This window comes from Hyperolius riggenbachi, chromosome 1 (assembly GCF_040937935.1).
Source record: "Hyperolius riggenbachi isolate aHypRig1 chromosome 1, aHypRig1.pri, whole genome shotgun sequence".
Classification (NCBI taxonomy): Eukaryota; Metazoa; Chordata; class Amphibia; order Anura; family Hyperoliidae; genus Hyperolius; species Hyperolius riggenbachi.
Window position 1 is genome coordinate 54,417,525 of NC_090646.1, and position 19,224 is coordinate 54,436,748.

A 19,224-nucleotide genomic window follows, 5' to 3' on the forward strand; every position below is an offset into this window, starting at 1 on the left:
CGGCGCGCTGTGTGCGCCGCCCCTCCCCCCCCCTCCCTGCACCCACCCTCCCTGTCCCAGGTTGGACCTACAAAAATCTGGTCACTCTATATAAGGGGATCCCCCTCCGAACTCCCCCTGTACCACACTGCAGCCTCCCTTGTTCCGCTGGTTCACAAGATAGGTTTGTATACGTTATCTTGGGAACCAGCGGGGTTTGGGGGCTGCAATTTGGCACAGAAGAAGTTGGGGGGGGGGGGGTTTCCCCTCTATACCCTCAAAATTAGGGGAGTGCAGGAGGCGTGGCTGCAGAGATATTTGGGGTGATTATTTCAAACTTCCCATTGAGCACATGTTACTTACATGCCATATAAGGCATAGGCACGCCCCCTTCTACGTCCTCTACAGCCCAGCCTCCAGCTCTATAGCCCGCCCCCCATCGCAAGAAATTTCCTCTCTCCTGAAACACGAATGTTGCGTGATTGTGCTGTGGCCACAGAGCTGGTGGAGGGCTACAAAGCTGGAGGTGGGCTATAGAGCTGGGGGCGGGCCACAGAGATGGGGGCCAGCTACAAAGCTGGAGGCGGGCTACAGGGCTAGGGGCTGGCCACAGAGATGGGGGCAGGCTACAAAGCTGGAGGCGGGCTACACAGCTGGGGATAGGCCACAGAGATGAGGGCAAGCTACAAAGCTGGAGGCGGGCTAAAGAGCTGGGGGTGGGCCACGGAGATGAGAACAGGTTACAAAGCTGAGGCGGGCTATAGAGCTGGGGGCAGGCCACAGAGATAGAGGCGGGCTTCAAAGCTGGAGGCGGGCTACAGAGCTGGGGGTGGGCCACGGTGATGAGGACAGGCTACAAAGCTGGGGCAGGCTATAGAGCTGGAGGCGGGCTACAGAGCTAGGGGCGGGCCACAGAGATGAGGACAAGCTACAAAGCTGGAGGCGGGCTACAGAGCTAGAGGCGGGCCACAGAGATGAGGGCAGATTACAAAGCTGGGGGCGAGCTACAGAGCTGGAGGTCAGGGCCGGCCTTTGACCTGAGCGACCTGTGCGATCGCTCAGGGCGCCGGCTTCCAGGGGGCGCTCCTGCCACCTGTATTCGAAGCTGCGGCCCCGGCTGGATCCGTCTTGCTCCGCCCCCTGGTGCCGCTGCTGGGGGTGATGGCTGGGGGGCAAAGTTGGCAAACATGCCCGTGATAGAGGGGGAGCCACGGGGAGGGCAGCCCGACCTCTCCCTCCCTTCCTCTCCGGGCCGCCCTCCGTGCTCCCCCCTCCAATGCAGACTGCAAAGTGAACAACTCACCTCCCTGGTTCCGATCGCCGGCGCCTCTCACTTGCCGCTGGTCTCCTCTTCTACATTGTCACTGATGCACACTAAACTTCCTGCTTAACAGGAAGTTTAGTGTGCATCAGTGACAATGTAGAAGAGGAGACCAGCGGCAAGTGAGAGGCGCCGGCGATCGGAACCAGGGAGGGAGGTGAGTTGTTATCTTTGCAGCTGCTGCAGTCTGCATCGGATCGGAGGGGGGAGCACGGAGGACGGCCCGGAGAGGAAGGGAGGGAGAGATCGGGCTGCCCTCCCCGCGGCTCCCCTTCCACTATGAGGGGGAGGGGCACCTACCTATCTAGCCAATAGTGGGGGCACCTACCTATCTAACCTATACTGGGGGCAGCTACCTATCTAGCCAATACTGGGGGCAGATACCTATCTAGCCAATACTGGGGGCACCTACATATCTAACCTATACTGGGGGGCACCTACCTATCTAATCTATACTGGGGGCACCTACCTATCTAGCCAATACTGGGGGCACCTACCTATATAACCTATAGTGGGGGGCACCTACCTATCTAATCTATACTGGGGGCAGCTACCTATCTAGCCAATATTGGGGGCAGATACCTATCTAGCCAATACTGGGGGCACCTACCTATCTAACCTATACTGGGGGGCACCTATCTATCTAATCTATACTGGGGGCACCTACCTATCTAGCCAATACTGGGGGCAGATACCTATCTAGCCAATATCGGGGGCACCTACCTATATAACCTATACTGGGGGGCACCTACCTATCTAATCTATACTGGGGACAGCTACCTATCTAGCCAATACTGGGGGCAGATACCTATCTAGCCAATACTGGGGGCACCTACCTATATAACCTATACTGGGGGCAGCTACCTATCTAACCTATACTGGGGGCACCTATCTATCTAACCTATACGGGGGGGGCACCTACCTATCTAATCTATACTGGGGGAAGCTACCTATCTAATCTATACTGGGGGCACCTTCCTATATAACCTATACTGGGGGCACCTTCCTATATAACCTATACTGGGGGCAGCTACCTATCTAACCTATACTGGGGGCAACTATCTATCTAACCTATACGGGGGGGCACCTACCTATCTAATCTATACTGGGGGAAGCTACCTATCTAATCTATACTGGGGGCAGCAACCTATCTAAATATACTGGGGGCAGCAACCTATCTAATCTATACTGGGGGCAGCTACCTATCTAACCTATACTGGGGGGCGGCTACCTATCTAATCTATACTGGGGGCAGCTACCTATCCAATCTATACTGGGGGCAGCTACCTATCTAATCTATACTGTGGGCAGCCCCATTAGTGTATGTGTGTGGTGCGCTCACACGCAAAGAGGATGAATGGGGGGGCGCCAAAATCTGGTTATGCTCAGGGCGCTGTGAAACCTAAGGCCGGCCCTGCTGGAGGTAACCCAGCCTCTAGAAAAAAAAACCCATGGTGATATTGCGTGAAGGAGGCGGGGACTTTGCCTTATAAGGTGTAACGTGGGCGCAGGGTGAGTAGGAGAGAGGGTGAGTAACAGAAATTGCAGCTATTGTAATTCATAACAATACATAAAGTTAGTATCCCTGTCCCTGACACAAACTTTAAATGACACTGGAGGTCTGTTTTAAAGAATCCAATCCTCTCCCTGCTATCAGACACTACTGATGCATGAAAGATCCACTGGACAGCCAGGTAACTGGTATTGTTAAAGCGGACCTGAACTCAGAACTTCCTCTCTGCTCTAAAAGATAAGCAACAGCATAATAACCTTGAAAGATAAACATTTCTCTGTTACAAATTACAGAACTCCTGCAATAAATCTGCAGTGTGCCTACTTTCTGCTGTCATGGAAGCAGACAAAGGGTTAACATCCCGCGTTTACATATTAGCTGTGTCTGCCGAGGACTGCATCATTTCTGTGCGGACACAGCTGAGATATCAAATTACACTTGTGGTTATTTACAGATGAGGGGGAATTAGACAGGCTCTTCTCTCTAAAAACACACAGGGTGTATTTCTCTTTATTTTCTTTGTGTCCTGTGCTAACGTTTGGGTCCAATTTAAAAAGGAAATAAATATGGCAGCCTCCGTATCACTCTCACTTTGGGTTCCCTGTTCACTGATGGGGCTCTGGGGTCAGAACCAGTACAATTAATCTTGGAGCTAAACTTGTAAACATAAGGACCACTTTAGTGAGAGGAGGCTGCCATATTAATTTCCTTTTACACAATACCAGTTGCCTGGCTGTCCTGTATATGTCTGTGCTCTAATACTTTTAGCCACAGACCCTGAACAAGCACGCAGCAGATCAGGCATGCTTGTTTCTGGTGTGATTCAGATGCTACTGCAGCCAAATAGACCAGCAGGGCTGCCAGGCAACTGGTATTGTTTAACAGGAAATAAATATGGCAGGCTCCATATTCTTCTTACTACAGTTGTCCTCTAAAAGGACAATTGTAACAAGAGGGATATGGAGGCTGCCATATTCATTTCCTTTTAAGCAATGCCAGTTGCCAGACCCTGCTGCTGATCCTCTGCCTCTAATACTATTAGCCATAGCCCCTGAACAAGCATGCAGCAGATCAGGTGTTTCCGACTTTAAAGCAGGGGTCTCAAACTCTATTTACCTGGGGGCCGCAGGAGGCAAAGTCAGGATGAGGCTGGGCCGCATAAGGAATTTCACAATCATGGCGCATCGCTGCCTCTGCCCGCCCCTCTCACTCTTCCTTCATAGAGAGGGGTGGGGAGAGGCGGCGATTGACGTCAGGAGGGGCAGAGCTGAAGCTGAAAGCTCTGCCCCTTCCAGGAAATGTCGGCGGATTGCCCCCCGGGCGATTTGGGGGCTCTGCAGCCCTTGTTTAGCGGCGGGGATGCGGCAGATTACTTGGGAGCACTGAAGCGAACTATAAGGAAGCTTTTGCCGGCGAGGGCCACAAAATATTGTATCGAGGGCCGCGAGTTTGCTTTAAAGTCAGATCTGACAAGACTAGCTGCATGCTTGTTTCTGGTGTGACTCAAGCATGCAGCTAATCCAGTCAGAGCACCTGATCTGCTGCAGGCTTATTCACGGTCTATGGCTAAAAGTATTAGAGGCAGAGGATCAGCAGGACAGCCAGGCAACTGGTATTGCTTAAAAGGAAATAAATATGGCAGCCTCCATATCCATCCCACTTCAGGTGTGCTTTAAATAGGTTTGCCTGGTGAGCCCATTTATCACGCACAGCCGGGTCTTGTGTGTATTTGTACAGCACAGAGTCGCAGGCTCATCACACCTCCAGGGAAATGAGAGGGAAATCAGAGAACTCAGAATAACTCACCTCATTCCAGATGGGGTTCTGGTTGTTCTTGATAACTTTGGTTCTCTTCTTGACACCTACAAAACAGAATCAGAATCTATTGTATTTGGCCAAATATTGTTGCACTTACAAGGAATTTGACTTGGCAGTTGCTTAAAAAGGAACTCCGGTGAAAATAATGTAATAAAAAGTGCTTCATTCTTTCAATAATTATGTATAAATGATTTAGTCAGTGTTTGCCTATTGTAAAATCTTTCCACTCCCTGATTTACATTCTGACATTTACTACATGGTGACATTTTTACTGCTGGCAGGTGAGGTCAGTGGAATGAGATGCTGCTTGCTTTTATTGGCAGTTGGAAACAGCTGTTATTTCCCACAATGCAACAAGGCTCCCACAGTGTAATGTCAGGACCATGGTCCTGACATCACACTGTGGGAGGGGTTTCACCGCAATATCAGCCATACAGAGCCCCCTGATGATCCGTTTGAGAAAAGGAAGAGATTTCTCATGGGAAAGGGGGTATCAGCTACTAATTGGGATGAAGTTCAATTCTTGGTTACGGTTTCTCTTTAACAGAGGCAGACAAAACAACACAAGGACACACAGTGTAGGAAACCGCAAGTGAAGGACAGTATACAAGCTGTAGTAAACAGAAGGTTAGAAGTGTTCCTTTTCATTTCTATGCTGTAATGCTTTCCAGTGCTAGCAGTTCTAGGGCGGTTCTGCATTAAAGGACACGAGCGAAAAATAATAAATGCTCTACTTAGCTGGGGCTTCCCTCAGCCCCTTGAAGCCTCTGTGTCCCTCGCCGCAGCTCCGCTGGCATCCACTCCTCTAGGGTCCCCTCTGTAGCAGCCGCAGACATGGCCAGGTCGGTGGCTTCTGCGCATGCCCAAGTGCACGACCACTCAGGCGCAGAAGTCTCTTCCATCACCCCTTTCCCACCACCGGGTGGCGCTGTAACGCTGACGGCATGCTCTGAGCCCCGATCACATGTCATATCATGTGATTGGAAGCCAGAAGACATGTGAGAATTGCAGCGCTTCCCGGGTCGAGGAATAGAAAAAGCAGATCCAGCCGTCTGGACAGGGTAATGATAGCAGCTCACTGTCATCCGCACTTTATGGCTGCATTAGGCAGCTGAAATGTGGGTTGCGGGTCATATGTCGGGTTGTGGGCTCGGGAGCTCGCGTGCATCGCGTGTGGGTGCGGGCCTGAAACAGTAGACTCTCTACCTTCCACTATATTTATAAGGGGGCAATCATGCTGATCCCCACTTCATAGATTGTCAGATAAAACTCACAACATATAAGGGCAGAACGTTATAATATGCAACAGAAAACATACCTGTAGCATAACATGGCAATACAAAAGTGGTGATCATATTTTTCAATTCACAGAACAAAAAAGTGGACACTTTTTAACCACACGCCAATTGGCATGAACGGCCTTCTATGCCCCATAGAAGGCCGTTCACGCCAATTGGCGTGTGGTTAGAAAGTGTCCACTTTTTTGTTCTGTGAATTGAAAAATATGATCACCACTTTTGTGGTGTGTGCCCCTAGCAGGAGATCGTGCGCGCCGATGCACGCGAATCTCCGCTTGGAAGCAGTCTCCCAGCGGCGATCGCCACTCGGAGACTGTTAGACAGTGCTGTGATTTAAGGCAGCGCTGTACTGGGGACAGCCTGGGACACGGGAGAGCAATCGGCTCTCATAGGCTGAAGCCTATGACAGCCGATCACCGTGATTGAGCATAGAGGGTGATATAGCGGCTGGGAACGTGGAAAATCACTCGCGTTCCCAGCCTGTCGGCGGCTGTCGCCGAACCCGGAAGTAGCCGCCGGCGGGGACAGGAGGATCGGAGCGAGGCCACCATACAGCTTCAGGGGGCTGAGGGATGCCCCAGGTGAGTAAAAATCATTTTTTATTTTTGACTTAAGTATTCCTTTAAAGCTGCAGTGGCACATTAACAGAAAAATGGCCTGGTCTTTAGGGGGGTTTAACATTGCGGTCCTGAAGTGGTTAAATAGACCAATAGCTGAATAAAAAGATTAGGGTGTGTACACACATCCAATTTTAATTGGCCATTTTTACCACTTGCAATGCAGTGAGAGAGTTTACCTGCACAATCTGTTCATAGTATTCAAAATCTGTTGGCCCTCATACTACATGGAAATTGTAAACTTTGCCAATGATTGTCACCCATTATGGAACAGGAAAGGAACCCTCGGATGATAATTTGGGGCCCGATGCAGTACAGACACATCCCTAGTTCTAAGCATGTGCTGGAAGGGCTGGAACCCACTAGAGCGATTTTCTGAGCGTTTAGGGAGTGATTCAAACCGCTAGCGATTTCCCTAAACGCTCAGCTAATGTTAATGGATGGGCCAAATTCCACTGGAGCGATTGGGATTACCAAATCGCAAAACGCAGGACATGCAGCATTTTTAGCGTTAGCGTTTCTGCAATGTAAATTATACAAACGCTGGCATAATCGCTCGTCAAACCCTACACAGAGCGATTTTGCTAGCGTTTTTACTTTATTGCACACTGCAACAAAATTAAAATTAATTGAAAGGACCAATCAGAATTAAAAACGCTAATCACTGGCAAATTGATTACACTTTTTAAAATCGCTACCAAAAACGCTCATGAAATCGCTTACAAACCGCTCATAAAAAACGCTAGGGATTGCGATTAGCGATAGCGTTTTGTATTGGGTTCCAGGCCTACCACACTCTTTGGGGAATCCGTGATGAGAGTGATATGGAGGCTGCCATATTGATTTTCTTCTTAACAATCCCAGTTTCCTGGCTGCCCTGCTGATCTTTCTAGCATCAGTAGTGACTGAATCACACACCTGTGTAGTCAGACATCAGTCAGAGCACCTGATCTGCATGCTTGTGCAGGATCTATGGGTAAAAGTGGAAAGCCTGGTACACACATACAATTTTGATTGGCCAGTGTTACCACTCCCATGTAGTATGAGTGGTAACAGATTTTGAATACTATGAACAGATTCTGTAGGTAAGCTTTCATACTACATAGAGGTGGTAAAATTGGACAGTGATCGGCCAATCATAATTGTATGTGTATGCACCCTTATGCTGGGCATACATTATACGTTTTTTTCTTATCAATCAAGCCGCTGATGGCTCGATTGATAAGTTCCGACATGTCCGATTGCCCGCCGGATCAATTCCGCGCTCGATACCTGCGGGCAGGACAATGGAACTAAACGAACGCAAGATAAGGAAGCGCCCGCGGGGACGAGCAGGAATCGACCCAGGCGCGCGCGGGGACGAGCGGGGACGCGCCGGGAGTCGATCCGGCGGCAAATCGAGCCACAGAAACATATAGTGTATGCCCAGCATAAGGCCCTGTTCACAGCGCTCAGTTGTGTTGCAGAATAATCCTGCATGTCAACTCACTGCCCATACAATCCTATGGGCCTGTTCACAGTACTGCGTTGTAACTGATCATGTTATTCTAACTTCCTGCATGCAGGCTTTGTATTAAAGTCTATGTCCACTCTCCATTGCAGTTCACAGTCATTATAAAGTGAGTATTATGCAACTGAGCACTGTGACCCCAGCCTAATGGACACAGGATCAATAGGAATGCAGTGTTCTCCCCATGCACTTTTATCCGGGTACTCCACCCGGCTAGTTTTGGTGAGCACCCGGCTGTCATCAACTCGCCTCCTTCCCTGCTATAAGCAGAGTTGTGCAGTGAAGCTCTGGCCCAACATTCTCTCATCTCGCCCCACCTGGCTACTTTATCATGCCACCCGGCTGGAAAAAAATTCTGAGGAGAACACTGGGAATGCCAGGTAACCTGCATTTTCTTAAAAAAGAAATCAATAAGGCAACCTCCATATCCCTCTCACCTCAGGCTCCCTTTAGAGGGGAACTGCAGGGGTTGGACAAAATAATGGAAACGCCTAACATTTTGGCATCATATTCTTTGAACATGTTTTAACCATTTCCCCTCCCACGGGACGAGTCACTACGTCCCTGCAAAATGCCATAACTCTGTGTAGAGACGTAGCTATTGTTGGTTTTTTAAAGTGAACCTAAAGTAAAAAAAAAAATGAGATTAACTCACCTGGGGCTTCCCTCAGCCCCCTGTAGACGATCTGTGCCCTCGCAGCTCCGCTCCGATGGCCCAGGCGATATACAGGCTGTGAAAGCGAACAATCACTCGCGTTCCCATGCCTGTCGGCCGGTCACGGCCAAACCGGAAGTGTTCGCCGCCGGGTCCTGGGCCATCGGAGCGGGGCTGCGAGGGCACCCATCGTCTGCAGGGGGCTGAGGGAAGCCCCAGGTGAGTTAATCTCATTTTTTTTTATTTTTTACTTTAGGTTCTCTTTAAGGGGAAAAACCCTTCGAGGTGAAATCAAAACTTGACATATGTTAATTTTTTTTTGTTTATTATTTTTGTTATTTGATATGTTTAATTAAAATAATTGTTTTTTACAGATATTTAAACAAAAGTTGGTTATAATTTATAAAAATGGCAGATTTCTCATACTTTCAAAGAGGCCAAATTGTTGGTGCTCGTATGGCAAGCGCTACTGTAGCAGAAACTGCCCGAATACTTGACATTTCAAGAGGTACTGTCTCAAAAGAAATGACTGCCTTTGAAAGAGATGGAAAAATGTCCTCAGCAAAGCACAGTTGTGGCCGAAAGTCGAAGTTGTCTGAGAGAGACCGTCGGACTCTAAATCGAATTGTTAGAAAAGCTCGCAAGACCACGGCTCCTAAAATCACTGCAGAGCTGAATGAACACCTACAGAACCCAGTTTCCACAAAAACTGTTCGTCGGGAGCTGCACAAATCTGGTTTCCACGGAAGAACTGTAATTGGAATTCTCTGCTCTCAAAGACAAATGTTTTAGAGCGTTTAGAGTGGTGTAGAAACCACCAGAATTGGTCCCTCGAGCAGTGGAAAAATGTGATTTTCTCTGACGAATCATCATTTACCTTATTTCCAACCTCCGGCAGAGTATATGTATGAAGACAGCCGAAAGAAGCATTTCATCCAGACTGCCTTCTCCCAACCGTAAAACATGGCGGGGGTTCTGTGATGATCTGGGGTGCTATTTCTTGGAAATCCGCCGGGCCAAGGATTTCCCTTAATGGAAGAATTAACAGCCGAGACTATTTAGGAATTTTGGGCGACCAACTCCATCCTCTGTATTCTGTATTCTATTCTGTATGGTTCAAGAATTGTTTCCTGAGGGGAATGCCATCTTTCAAGATTATAATGCCCAAATCCATACAGCTAGAATTGTTAAGGAATGGCACGAGGAACATTCTAATGAAGTTGAGCATCTCATCTGGCCACCACAATCCCCAGACCTCAACATTATTGAGCATTTATGGTCGTTATTAGAGATTCAAGAAGTCGATTTCCGCCTCCAGCGTCTCTAAAAGATCTGGAGGGTGTTTTAACTGAAGAATGGGCTAAAATTCCTTTGGAAACAATTCACAATTTGTATGAATCAATACCACTTATTTGTCCCTCAGAGGAGCGCACAATCTAACCCCTACCATAGTAGTCTAGGGCTAGTTTAAGTCATTGAATGCAGTACATTAACTAGGATGCCCACTTTAATTATTTATATTTAATAATCCTGGTTTCAGCATCATAAACACTTCCCATATCTACAGTATATATATATTGCTGTGTATTAGTATGTAGCTCCGCCCTCCCAGAGATGCTTAGCCTAAGTTGTTTATTAGGCAGAATCCCCCCCCCCATGAACAAAAGGCCAAGCTTCTAAGTTACCTGGCGGTCAATTTCCTCCCATGTTGTCCGGCTCGGCATTCCATGCATGTGTGCATCCAATTACAAGTCAGACCTCAAGCAAGCCTTAAAAATTGCCACATTTAACATCACAGACCGTGTTCTTACATATGGAAGCACTATGGAGCACAGATTATGGCCTGACCATCCCCCTCTGTAGTAAAGTATAGAACAGTCTGCAGGGGAAATATCTGGTGGATCAGTACAGTGACATCTCAGTACAGTGACTCTGCATCAGTACAGTGACTCTGCATCAGTACAGTGACTCTGCATCAGCACAGTGACTCTGCATCAGCACAGTGACCCTGCATCAGCACAGTGACTCTGCATCAGCACAGTGACTCTGCATCAGCACAGTGACTCTGCATCAGTACAGTGACCCTGCATCAGTACAGTGACCCTGCATCAGTACAGTGACTCTGCATCAGTGGAGTGACTCTGCATTAGCCCAGTGACCCTGCATCAGCACAGTGACTCTGTATCAGTACAGTGACTCTGCATCAGTACAGTGACTCTGCATCAGTACAGTGACCATGCATCAGTACAGTGACTCTGCATCAGTACAGTGACTCTGCATCAGTACAGTGACTCTGCATCAGTACAGTGACTCTGCATCAGCACAGTGACCCTGCATCAGTACAGTGACTCTGCATCAGTACAGTGACTCTGCATCAGCACAGTGACTCTGCATCAGCACAGTGACCCTGCATCAGTACAGCGACTCTGCATCAGTACAGCGACTCTGCATCAGTACAGTGACTCTGCATCAGCACAGTGACTCTGCATCAGTACAGTGACCCTGCATCAGCACAGTGACCCTGCATCAGCACAGTGACTCTGCATCAGTACAGTGACCCTGCATCAGCACAGTGACCCTGCATCAGCACAGTGACCCTGCATCAGCACAGTGACCCTGCATCAGTACAGTGACTCTGCATCAGTACAGTTACTCTGCATCAGCACAGTGACCCTGCATCAGCACAGTGACCCTGCATCAGTACAGTGACTCTGCATCAGTACAGTTACTCTGCATCAGCACAGTGACCCTGCATCAGCACAGTGACTCTGCATCAGTACAGTTACTCTGCATCAGCACAGTGACCCTGCATCAGCACAGTGACCCTGCATCAGTACAGTGACTCTGCATCAGTACAGTGACCCTGCATCAGCACAGTAACTCTGCATCAGTACAGTGACCCTGCATCAGTACAGTGACTCTGCATCAGCACAGTGACCCTGCATCAGTACAGTGACTCTGCATCAGTACAGTGACCGTGCATCAGCACACTGACTCTGCATCAGCACACTGACTCTGCATCAGCACACTGATCCTGCATCAGCACACTGACCCTGCATGAGCACAGTGACCCTGCATGAGCACAGTGACCCTGCATCAGTACAGTGACTCTGCATCAGCACAGTGACTCTGCATAAGTACAGTTACTCTGCATCAGCACAGTGACTCCTGCATCAGCACTGATGCAGGGTCACTGTGCTGATGTAAAGTCAGTGTGCTGATGCAGGGTCACTGTGCTAATGCAGGGTCACTGTGCTGATGCAGGGTCACTGTGCAGATGCAGAGTAACTGTACTGATGCAGATTCACTGTGCTGATGCAGGGACACTGTGCTGATGCAGGGTCACTGTGCTGATGCAGGGTCACTGGGCTGATGCAGAGTCACTCCACTGATGCAGAGTCACTGTACTGATGCAGGGTCACTGTACTGATGCAGGGTCACTGTACTGATGCAGATTCACTGTGCTGATGCAGGGACACTGTGCTGATGCAGGGTCACTGTACTGATGCAGATTCACTGTGCTGATGCGGGGTCACTGTGCTGATGCAGAGTCACTGTACTGATGCAGAGTCACTGTGCTGATGCAGAGTCACTGTGCTGATGCAGGGTCACTGTGCTGATGCAAAGTCACTGTGCAGATGCAGGGTCACTGTGCTGATGCAGGAGTCACTGTGCTGATGCAGGGTCACTGTGCTGATGCAGAGTCACTGTGCTGATGCAGGGTCACTGTGCTGATGCAGAGTCACTGTACTGATGCAGAGTCACTGTGCTGATGCAGAGTCACTGTGCTGATGCAGAGTCACTGTGCTGATGCAGGGTCACTGTGCTGATGCAGGGTCACTGTGCTGATGCAGGGTCACTGTGCTCATGCAGAGTCACTGTACTGATGCAGAGTCACTGTGCTGATGCAGGGACCCTGCATCAGCACAGTGACCCTGCATCAGCACAGTGACCCTGCATCAGCACAGTGACTCTGCATCAGCACAGTGACCCTGCATCAGCACAGTGACCCTGCATCAGTACAGTGACCCTGCATCAGCACAGTGACCCTGCATCAGCACAGTGACTCCTGCATCAGCACAGTGACCCTGCATCAGCACAGTGACTCTGCATCAGCACAGTGACCCTGCATCAGCACAGTGACTCTGCATCAGCACAGTGACTCTGCATCAGTACAGTGACTCTGCATCAGCACAGTGACCCCGCATCAGCACAGTGAATCTGCATCAGTACAGTGACCCTGCATCAGCACAGTGTCCCTGCATCAGCACAGTGAATCTGCATCAGTACAGTGACCCTGCACCAGTACAGTGACCCTGCATCAGTACAGTGACTCTGCATCAGTGGAGTGACTCTGCATCAGCCCAGTGACCCTGCATCAGCACAGTGAATCTGCATCAGTACAGTTACTCTGCATCAGCACAGTGACCCTGCATCAGCACAGTGACCCTGCATTAGCACAGTGACCCTGCATCAGCACACTGACTTTACATCAGCACAGTGACCCTGCATCAGCACAGTGACCCTGCATCAGCACAGTGACCCTGCATCAGCACAGTGACCCTGCATCAGCACAGTGACCCTGCATCAGCACAGTGACCCTGCATCAGCACAGTGACCCTGCATCAGCACAGTGACCCTGCATCAGTACAGTGACTCTGCATCAGTGGAGTGACTCTGCATTAGCCCAGTGACCCTGCATCAGCACAGTGACTCTGTATCAGTACAGTGACTCTGCATCAGTACAGTGACTCTGCATCAGTACAGTGACCATGCATCAGTACAGTGACCATGCATCAGTACAGTGACTCTGCATCAGTACAGTGACTCTGCATCAGTACAGTGACTCTGCATCAGCCCAGTGACCCTGCATCAGCACAGCGACTCTGCATCAGTACAGTGACTCTGCATCAGTACAGTGACTCTGCATCAGCACAGTGACTCTGCATCAGCACAGTGACCCTGCATCAGTACAGCGACACTGCATCAGTACAGCGACTCTGCATCAGTACAGTGACTCTGCATCAGCACAGTGACTCTGCATCAGTACAGTGACCCTGCATCAGCACAGTGACCCTGCATCAGCACAGTGACTCTGCATCAGTACAGTGACCCTGCATCAGCACAGTGACCCTGCATCAGCACAGTGACCCTGCATCAGCACAGTGACCCTGCATCAGTACAGTGACTCTGCATCAGTACAGTTACTCTGCATCAGCACAGTGACCCTGCATCAGCACAGTGACCCTGCATCAGTACAGTGACTCTGCATCAGTACAGTTACTCTGCATCAGCACAGTGACCCTGCATCAGCACAGTGACTGCATCAGTACAGTTACTCTGCATCAGCACAGTGACCCTGCATCAGCACAGTGACCCTGCATCAGTACAGTGACTCTGCATCAGTACAGTGACCCTGCATCAGCACAGTAACTCTGCATCAGTACAGTGACCCTGCATCAGTACAGTGACTCTGCATCAGCACAGTGACCCTGCATCAGTACAGTGACTCTGCATCAGTACAGTGACCGTGCATCAGCACACTGACTCTGCATCAGCACACTGACTCTGCATCAGCACACTGATCCTGCATCAGCACACTGACCCTGCATGAGCACAGTGACCCTGCATCAGCACAGTGACTCTGCATCAGCACAGTGACTCTGCATAAGTACAGTTACTCTGCATCAGCACAGTGACTCCTGCATCAGCACAGTGACTCTGCATCAGTACAGTGACTCTGCATTAGCACAGTGACTCTGCTTTAGTACAGTGACTCTGCATCAGCACAGTGACTCTGCATCAGCACACTGACCCTGCATCAGCACACTGACCCTGCATCAGCACAGTGGCTCTGCATTAGTACAGTGACCCTGCATGAGCACAGTGACCCTGCATGAGCACAGTGACCCTGCATCAGTAAAGTGAACATGCATCAGCACAGTGACTCTGCATCAGCACAGTGACCCTGCATAAGCACAGTAACCCTGCATCAGTACAGTGACTCTGCATCAGCACAGTGACCCTGCATCAGCACAGTGACTCTGCATCAGCACAGTGACCCTGCATCAGCACAGTGACTCTGCATCAGTACAGTGACTCTGCATGAGCACAGTGACCCTGCATCAGCACAGTGACCCTGCATCAGCACAGTGACCCTGCATCAGCACAGTGACTCTGCATCAGCACAGTGACTCTGCATCAGCACAGTGACTCTGCATCAGCACAGTGACTCTGCATCAGTACAGTGACTCTGCATCAGCACAGTGACCCTGCATCAGCACAGTGACCCTGCATCAGCACAGTGACCCTGCATCAGCACAGTGACCCTGCATCAGCACAGTGACTCTGCATCAGCACAGTGACTCCTGCATCAGCACAGTGACCCTGCATCAGCACAGTGACCCTGCATCAGCACAGTGACTCTGCATCAGCACAGTGACTCCTGCATCAGCACAGTGACTCTGCATCAGTACAGTGACTCTGCATCAGCACAGTGACTCTGCATCAGTACAGTTACTCTGCATCAGCACAGTGACTCTGCATCAGCACAGTGACTCCTGCATCAGCACAGTGACTCCTGCATCAGCACAGTGACTCTGCATCAGCACAGTGACCCTGCATCAGAACAGTGACTCTGCATCAGCACAGTGACTCTGCATCAGAATCAGAATCAGATTTATTTCGCCAAATACAGCAAGCGCCATATTCGGAATTTTTTGTGGTACACATGGCATAGGCATAGTACAGGTTGACAAGAAGCACAACACAGACAATTTACAATTGACAGGAACTGGGACATAGGTTAGTGTTAATCGTGCCGTACAGGAGCAGTCCAATAATAGTAATAATAATAGTAGTAGTAATCATGATGGTGGTGATGGTGGCCCCAGTGCAGACCCTGGGCAGTTGAGAGCTAACAGAGAGACCCCGCTAGGGCATGCCAGTGGGCGGGCCCGGTGGGTGGAGGTTGGAGTTAAGCAGCCGAACCGCTTAGGGGGAAGAAGGTGTTCATCCGTCTGGTGGTTTTGCATGGTACAGACCTGTAGCGGCGGCCCAATGGGAGGAGCTTGAAGTAGCGACTGCCTGGGTGGGAGGGGTCACGGGAGATCACAGTGGCCCTCTTCCTCATCCTAGCGGAGTGGAGGAGATCAAGAGGTGGAAGAGGGGACCCGATGATTCTCTCTGCATCAGCTATGACTCTCTGCAACTTGTGTTTGTCGCTGGCCGTTGCGCCCGCGTACCAGACGATGACTGAGGAGCAGAGGATGGATTCTATAGTGGCAGTGTAGAAGCTGGTCAGCAGCTCCCTGGGCATGCCGAATCTCTTCAGTTGGCACAGGAAGAACAATCTCTGCTGTGATTTCTTCTGTATTATGGAGGTGTTCTGTTCCCACTTAAGGTTGTTGGTGAGAGTCGTGCCGAGGAACCGCACGGATGTCACCCTAGAGACTTCGGTGCCCCCAATGAGGATAGGTAGGAGGGGGGGAGGGTTCCTCCTGAAGTCTACAACTAGTTCAACAGTCTTTGCAGCATTGAGAACTAGGTTATTGTCCCTGCACCAGTTGCAGATTCTCTCAACTTCGCTGCGGTAATCATGCTCTCCGTTGCTCCCAATAAGACCAATGATAGTGGTGTCATCTGCAAATTTGATGACTTTCACAGAGACAGCGGATGATATGCAATTGTTGGTATAGAGGGAGAACAATAGCGGTGACAGTACACAGCCCTGTGGAGCCCCAGTGTTGGTTGTTCTGACGCTGGAGTAGCAGTCGCCGAGCTTCACCTGTTGCGTTCTGTTTGTCAGGAAGCTTTTGATCCATGCTCGAAGGGTGGGATCTACTCCGAGCTGCGCCAGATTGGTGAGCAGGATGTCTGGGCAGATCGTGTTGAATGCCGAGCTAAAGTCCAGAAACAGGATCCTAGCATAGGAGACAGGGTTGTCTAGGTGCTCTGTGATGTATGCCAGGCTTGCATTGATGGCGTCCTCCACGGATCTGTTCGCCCTATAAGCAAATTGGAGCTGGTCGAGGTGAGCGTCCGTGTGCCTCTTCAGGTGGGCAAGGACCAGACGCTCAAGGAGCTTCATAATGTTGGAAGTTAGGGCCACAGGTCGGAAGTTGTTGTGCTCAGTGCTGCCAGGTTTTTTGGGGACTGGTACAATTGCGGACCGCTTGAAACAGGAGGGGACTGTACCGTCCGATAGTGACCGCTTGAATAAAGAGGTGAGCACAGGGGCTAACTGATCAGCACAGGTTCTCAGGCAGATCGATGACACTCCATCTGGGCCAGACGACTTCCTGGGGTTCAGCTTACGGAGGTGCCGGAGTACCTCTAATTCCTGGACAGCAACAGGAGCCAGGGTGGCGAGTTCCCCCGAGGGGGGATTCACCTTGGCCGTGGCCGTTTGGTCCCCGTACTGGTTAGGTTGTCGCTCGAACCTGCAGTAGAACTCATTGAGCTCCTCTGCTAGCCGAAGGTTCGGGGTCACAGGCTGAGGTGCAGGTTTGAAGTTAGTGGCTGCTCTCAGGCCCTTCCATACCTCCCGTGTATTGTTTGATTGGAGGTAGAGCCCCAGCTTGTCGGAGTAAGCCCTTTTTGCTGATCGCAGTTCTCTCTTCAGTGCGTACCTGGCCTCTCTGTATTTCTCAGGGGAGCCAGACCTGTGCGCTTCCTCTTTGCGTTTCCGAAGTCGGCGGAGCTTGTCGTTAAACCAAGGCTTGTTGTTGGGGAAAATCCTGAAGGTCTTGGATGGGATACACGCCTCTTCGCAGAAGCTAATGTAGGAGGTGACATTCTCGGCCCATTCGTCAAGGGAGGGTGCCTCCAGCGTCGACCAGTCGGTAGTGTCAAAACAGGCTTCAAGTTCCAGTTTTGCTTCTGCTGTCCATTTTTTGATGGTTTTGACAGTGGGCTTAGAGGTCTCCAGGAGCCGCCTGTAGGTGGGGATCAGGTGGATTGTGTTGTGGTCGGAGTTTCCCAGAGGGGCTCCTGGGGTGGCCTTGTATGCGTTCTTATGGACCGTGTAGCAGTGGTCCAGGGTGTTACAGTTTCTGGTGGGGCAGGTTATGTGCTGCTTGTAGCGGGGCATCTCGTGTCTTAGGTTCGCCTTGTTAAAGTCGCCCAGGATGATGAGCAGAGCCTCAGGGAATGATGTTTCCCACTGCGAGATATAGTCACTGAGGGCTTGCAGTGCGGTCTTGGAGCATGCGTCGGGAGGGATATAGACCCCAACGAGGACAAGGGAAGAGAACTCCCTAGGGGAGTGTCACAGGAGCCCCACTGGCCGTGAACACGCAAAACCTTCCGATCCGATTCTAGCACACAGATTGAGAGCTATGGACGCAATCTGCGTAGAATTGGCGGAGTTTGAGCGTCACGACGCAGTAGGGAGCCTGTGAGGTTACGAAAATACACTTTTACTCCAACCCAGGGGTAGATCTGCCACCATCTCTGTTTTCTATCAGCCCAGAGAAAACTGCTAACTGGCTATAGACCTGTGAAACAAAAAAACGGTTAAAACTGTGCAATTCCTATCTATCTATCAAAACAGTAGCGTCCCTTCGGAAGTTTAGGTCTCGTCTGTGTATACTGAATAGCAGGTTTACTGAGAGGTAAAGACCTTTTAAGAAGCCTTTATTTGTTACAATATAAATAATTAATATATACAGACAATCGTGAACAATTAAACGATGAGAGACAGTGATAACACAGTACATAAAAGAAAAAGGGATAAAAAGAACGAATACTTATGATTCTGTGGAAAGTCCGTTCGGGAAAAGACAAAGTTCCTTTGTTGCAGTCCGTTCGCAATATGGCCGAACCACACGGCCGTTGCTCCGCCTACAAGATGGCCACTGCTATTTCCCCAAGCAGTGGCAGTCTTTTCGGTATGATGGAAAGTGGGGGAAATCTCTGGGAGTCCTCATGCAATCAGTTTTGAGCACTGACATTTCTGGGCGGAGTCTCAAGCTCAGCCCAGGGGCGTGTCAGGCAGTGAGTTCTCTGGGGAGGAACTTCCAACCATCCACAAAATATGTCCAATTTCATATCCCGCCGGGGGTTTGTCGCACATGCAAACCGATTTCATACTCAGATTGGGCTGAAAATACACGTTCATAGGACATCAAACTTGCAATATTTGGGGCGCACGGGGACCCCATTATTCATATCTCAGCCCCTGCTCGGGTTACCTGGCTATGTCTAGTATCACCATCTTCTACAGAATTAGGGAAACAAAATTATGTAATTTTCATATTCCTCCCATGGATGGTATTTGCAAAATGTGACAAAGTTATCAACACCATGCATTCCATACTCAGTCTAGTCGGTGCCGTCAAGACTGGGAGGAATGTAGGTGTCAATAGACCTCATGCTGTGCTAGCTTCCCCTGTTGAATAGACTCTGTTGGTATTTCAGCTCTGCCCAATTAGCACATTAGTGTCACCAGAGCTTTTCCGGGAGCCTTAAAAGGATTTCTTGCTAAACCAGGTTGCTTTAGCAATATGCTAAC

At 49.9% G+C, this 19,224-nt stretch overlaps 1 protein-coding gene across 6 annotated transcripts in view; it reads right to left on the minus strand.

The window, feature by feature from the left end:
* The window catches only part of DYSF (dysferlin), a 456,891-nt gene that overhangs the window by 378,162 nt on the left and 59,505 nt on the right, over positions 1-19,224 (minus strand). For all 6 annotated transcript variants that reach the window (XM_068274344.1, XM_068274325.1, XM_068274335.1 and 3 more), the window contains exon 2: positions 4,620-4,675. In XM_068274344.1, the coding sequence (XP_068130445.1) occupies positions 4,620-4,675 (56 nt within the window). The remainder of the gene's footprint in view (positions 1-4,619; positions 4,676-19,224) is intronic.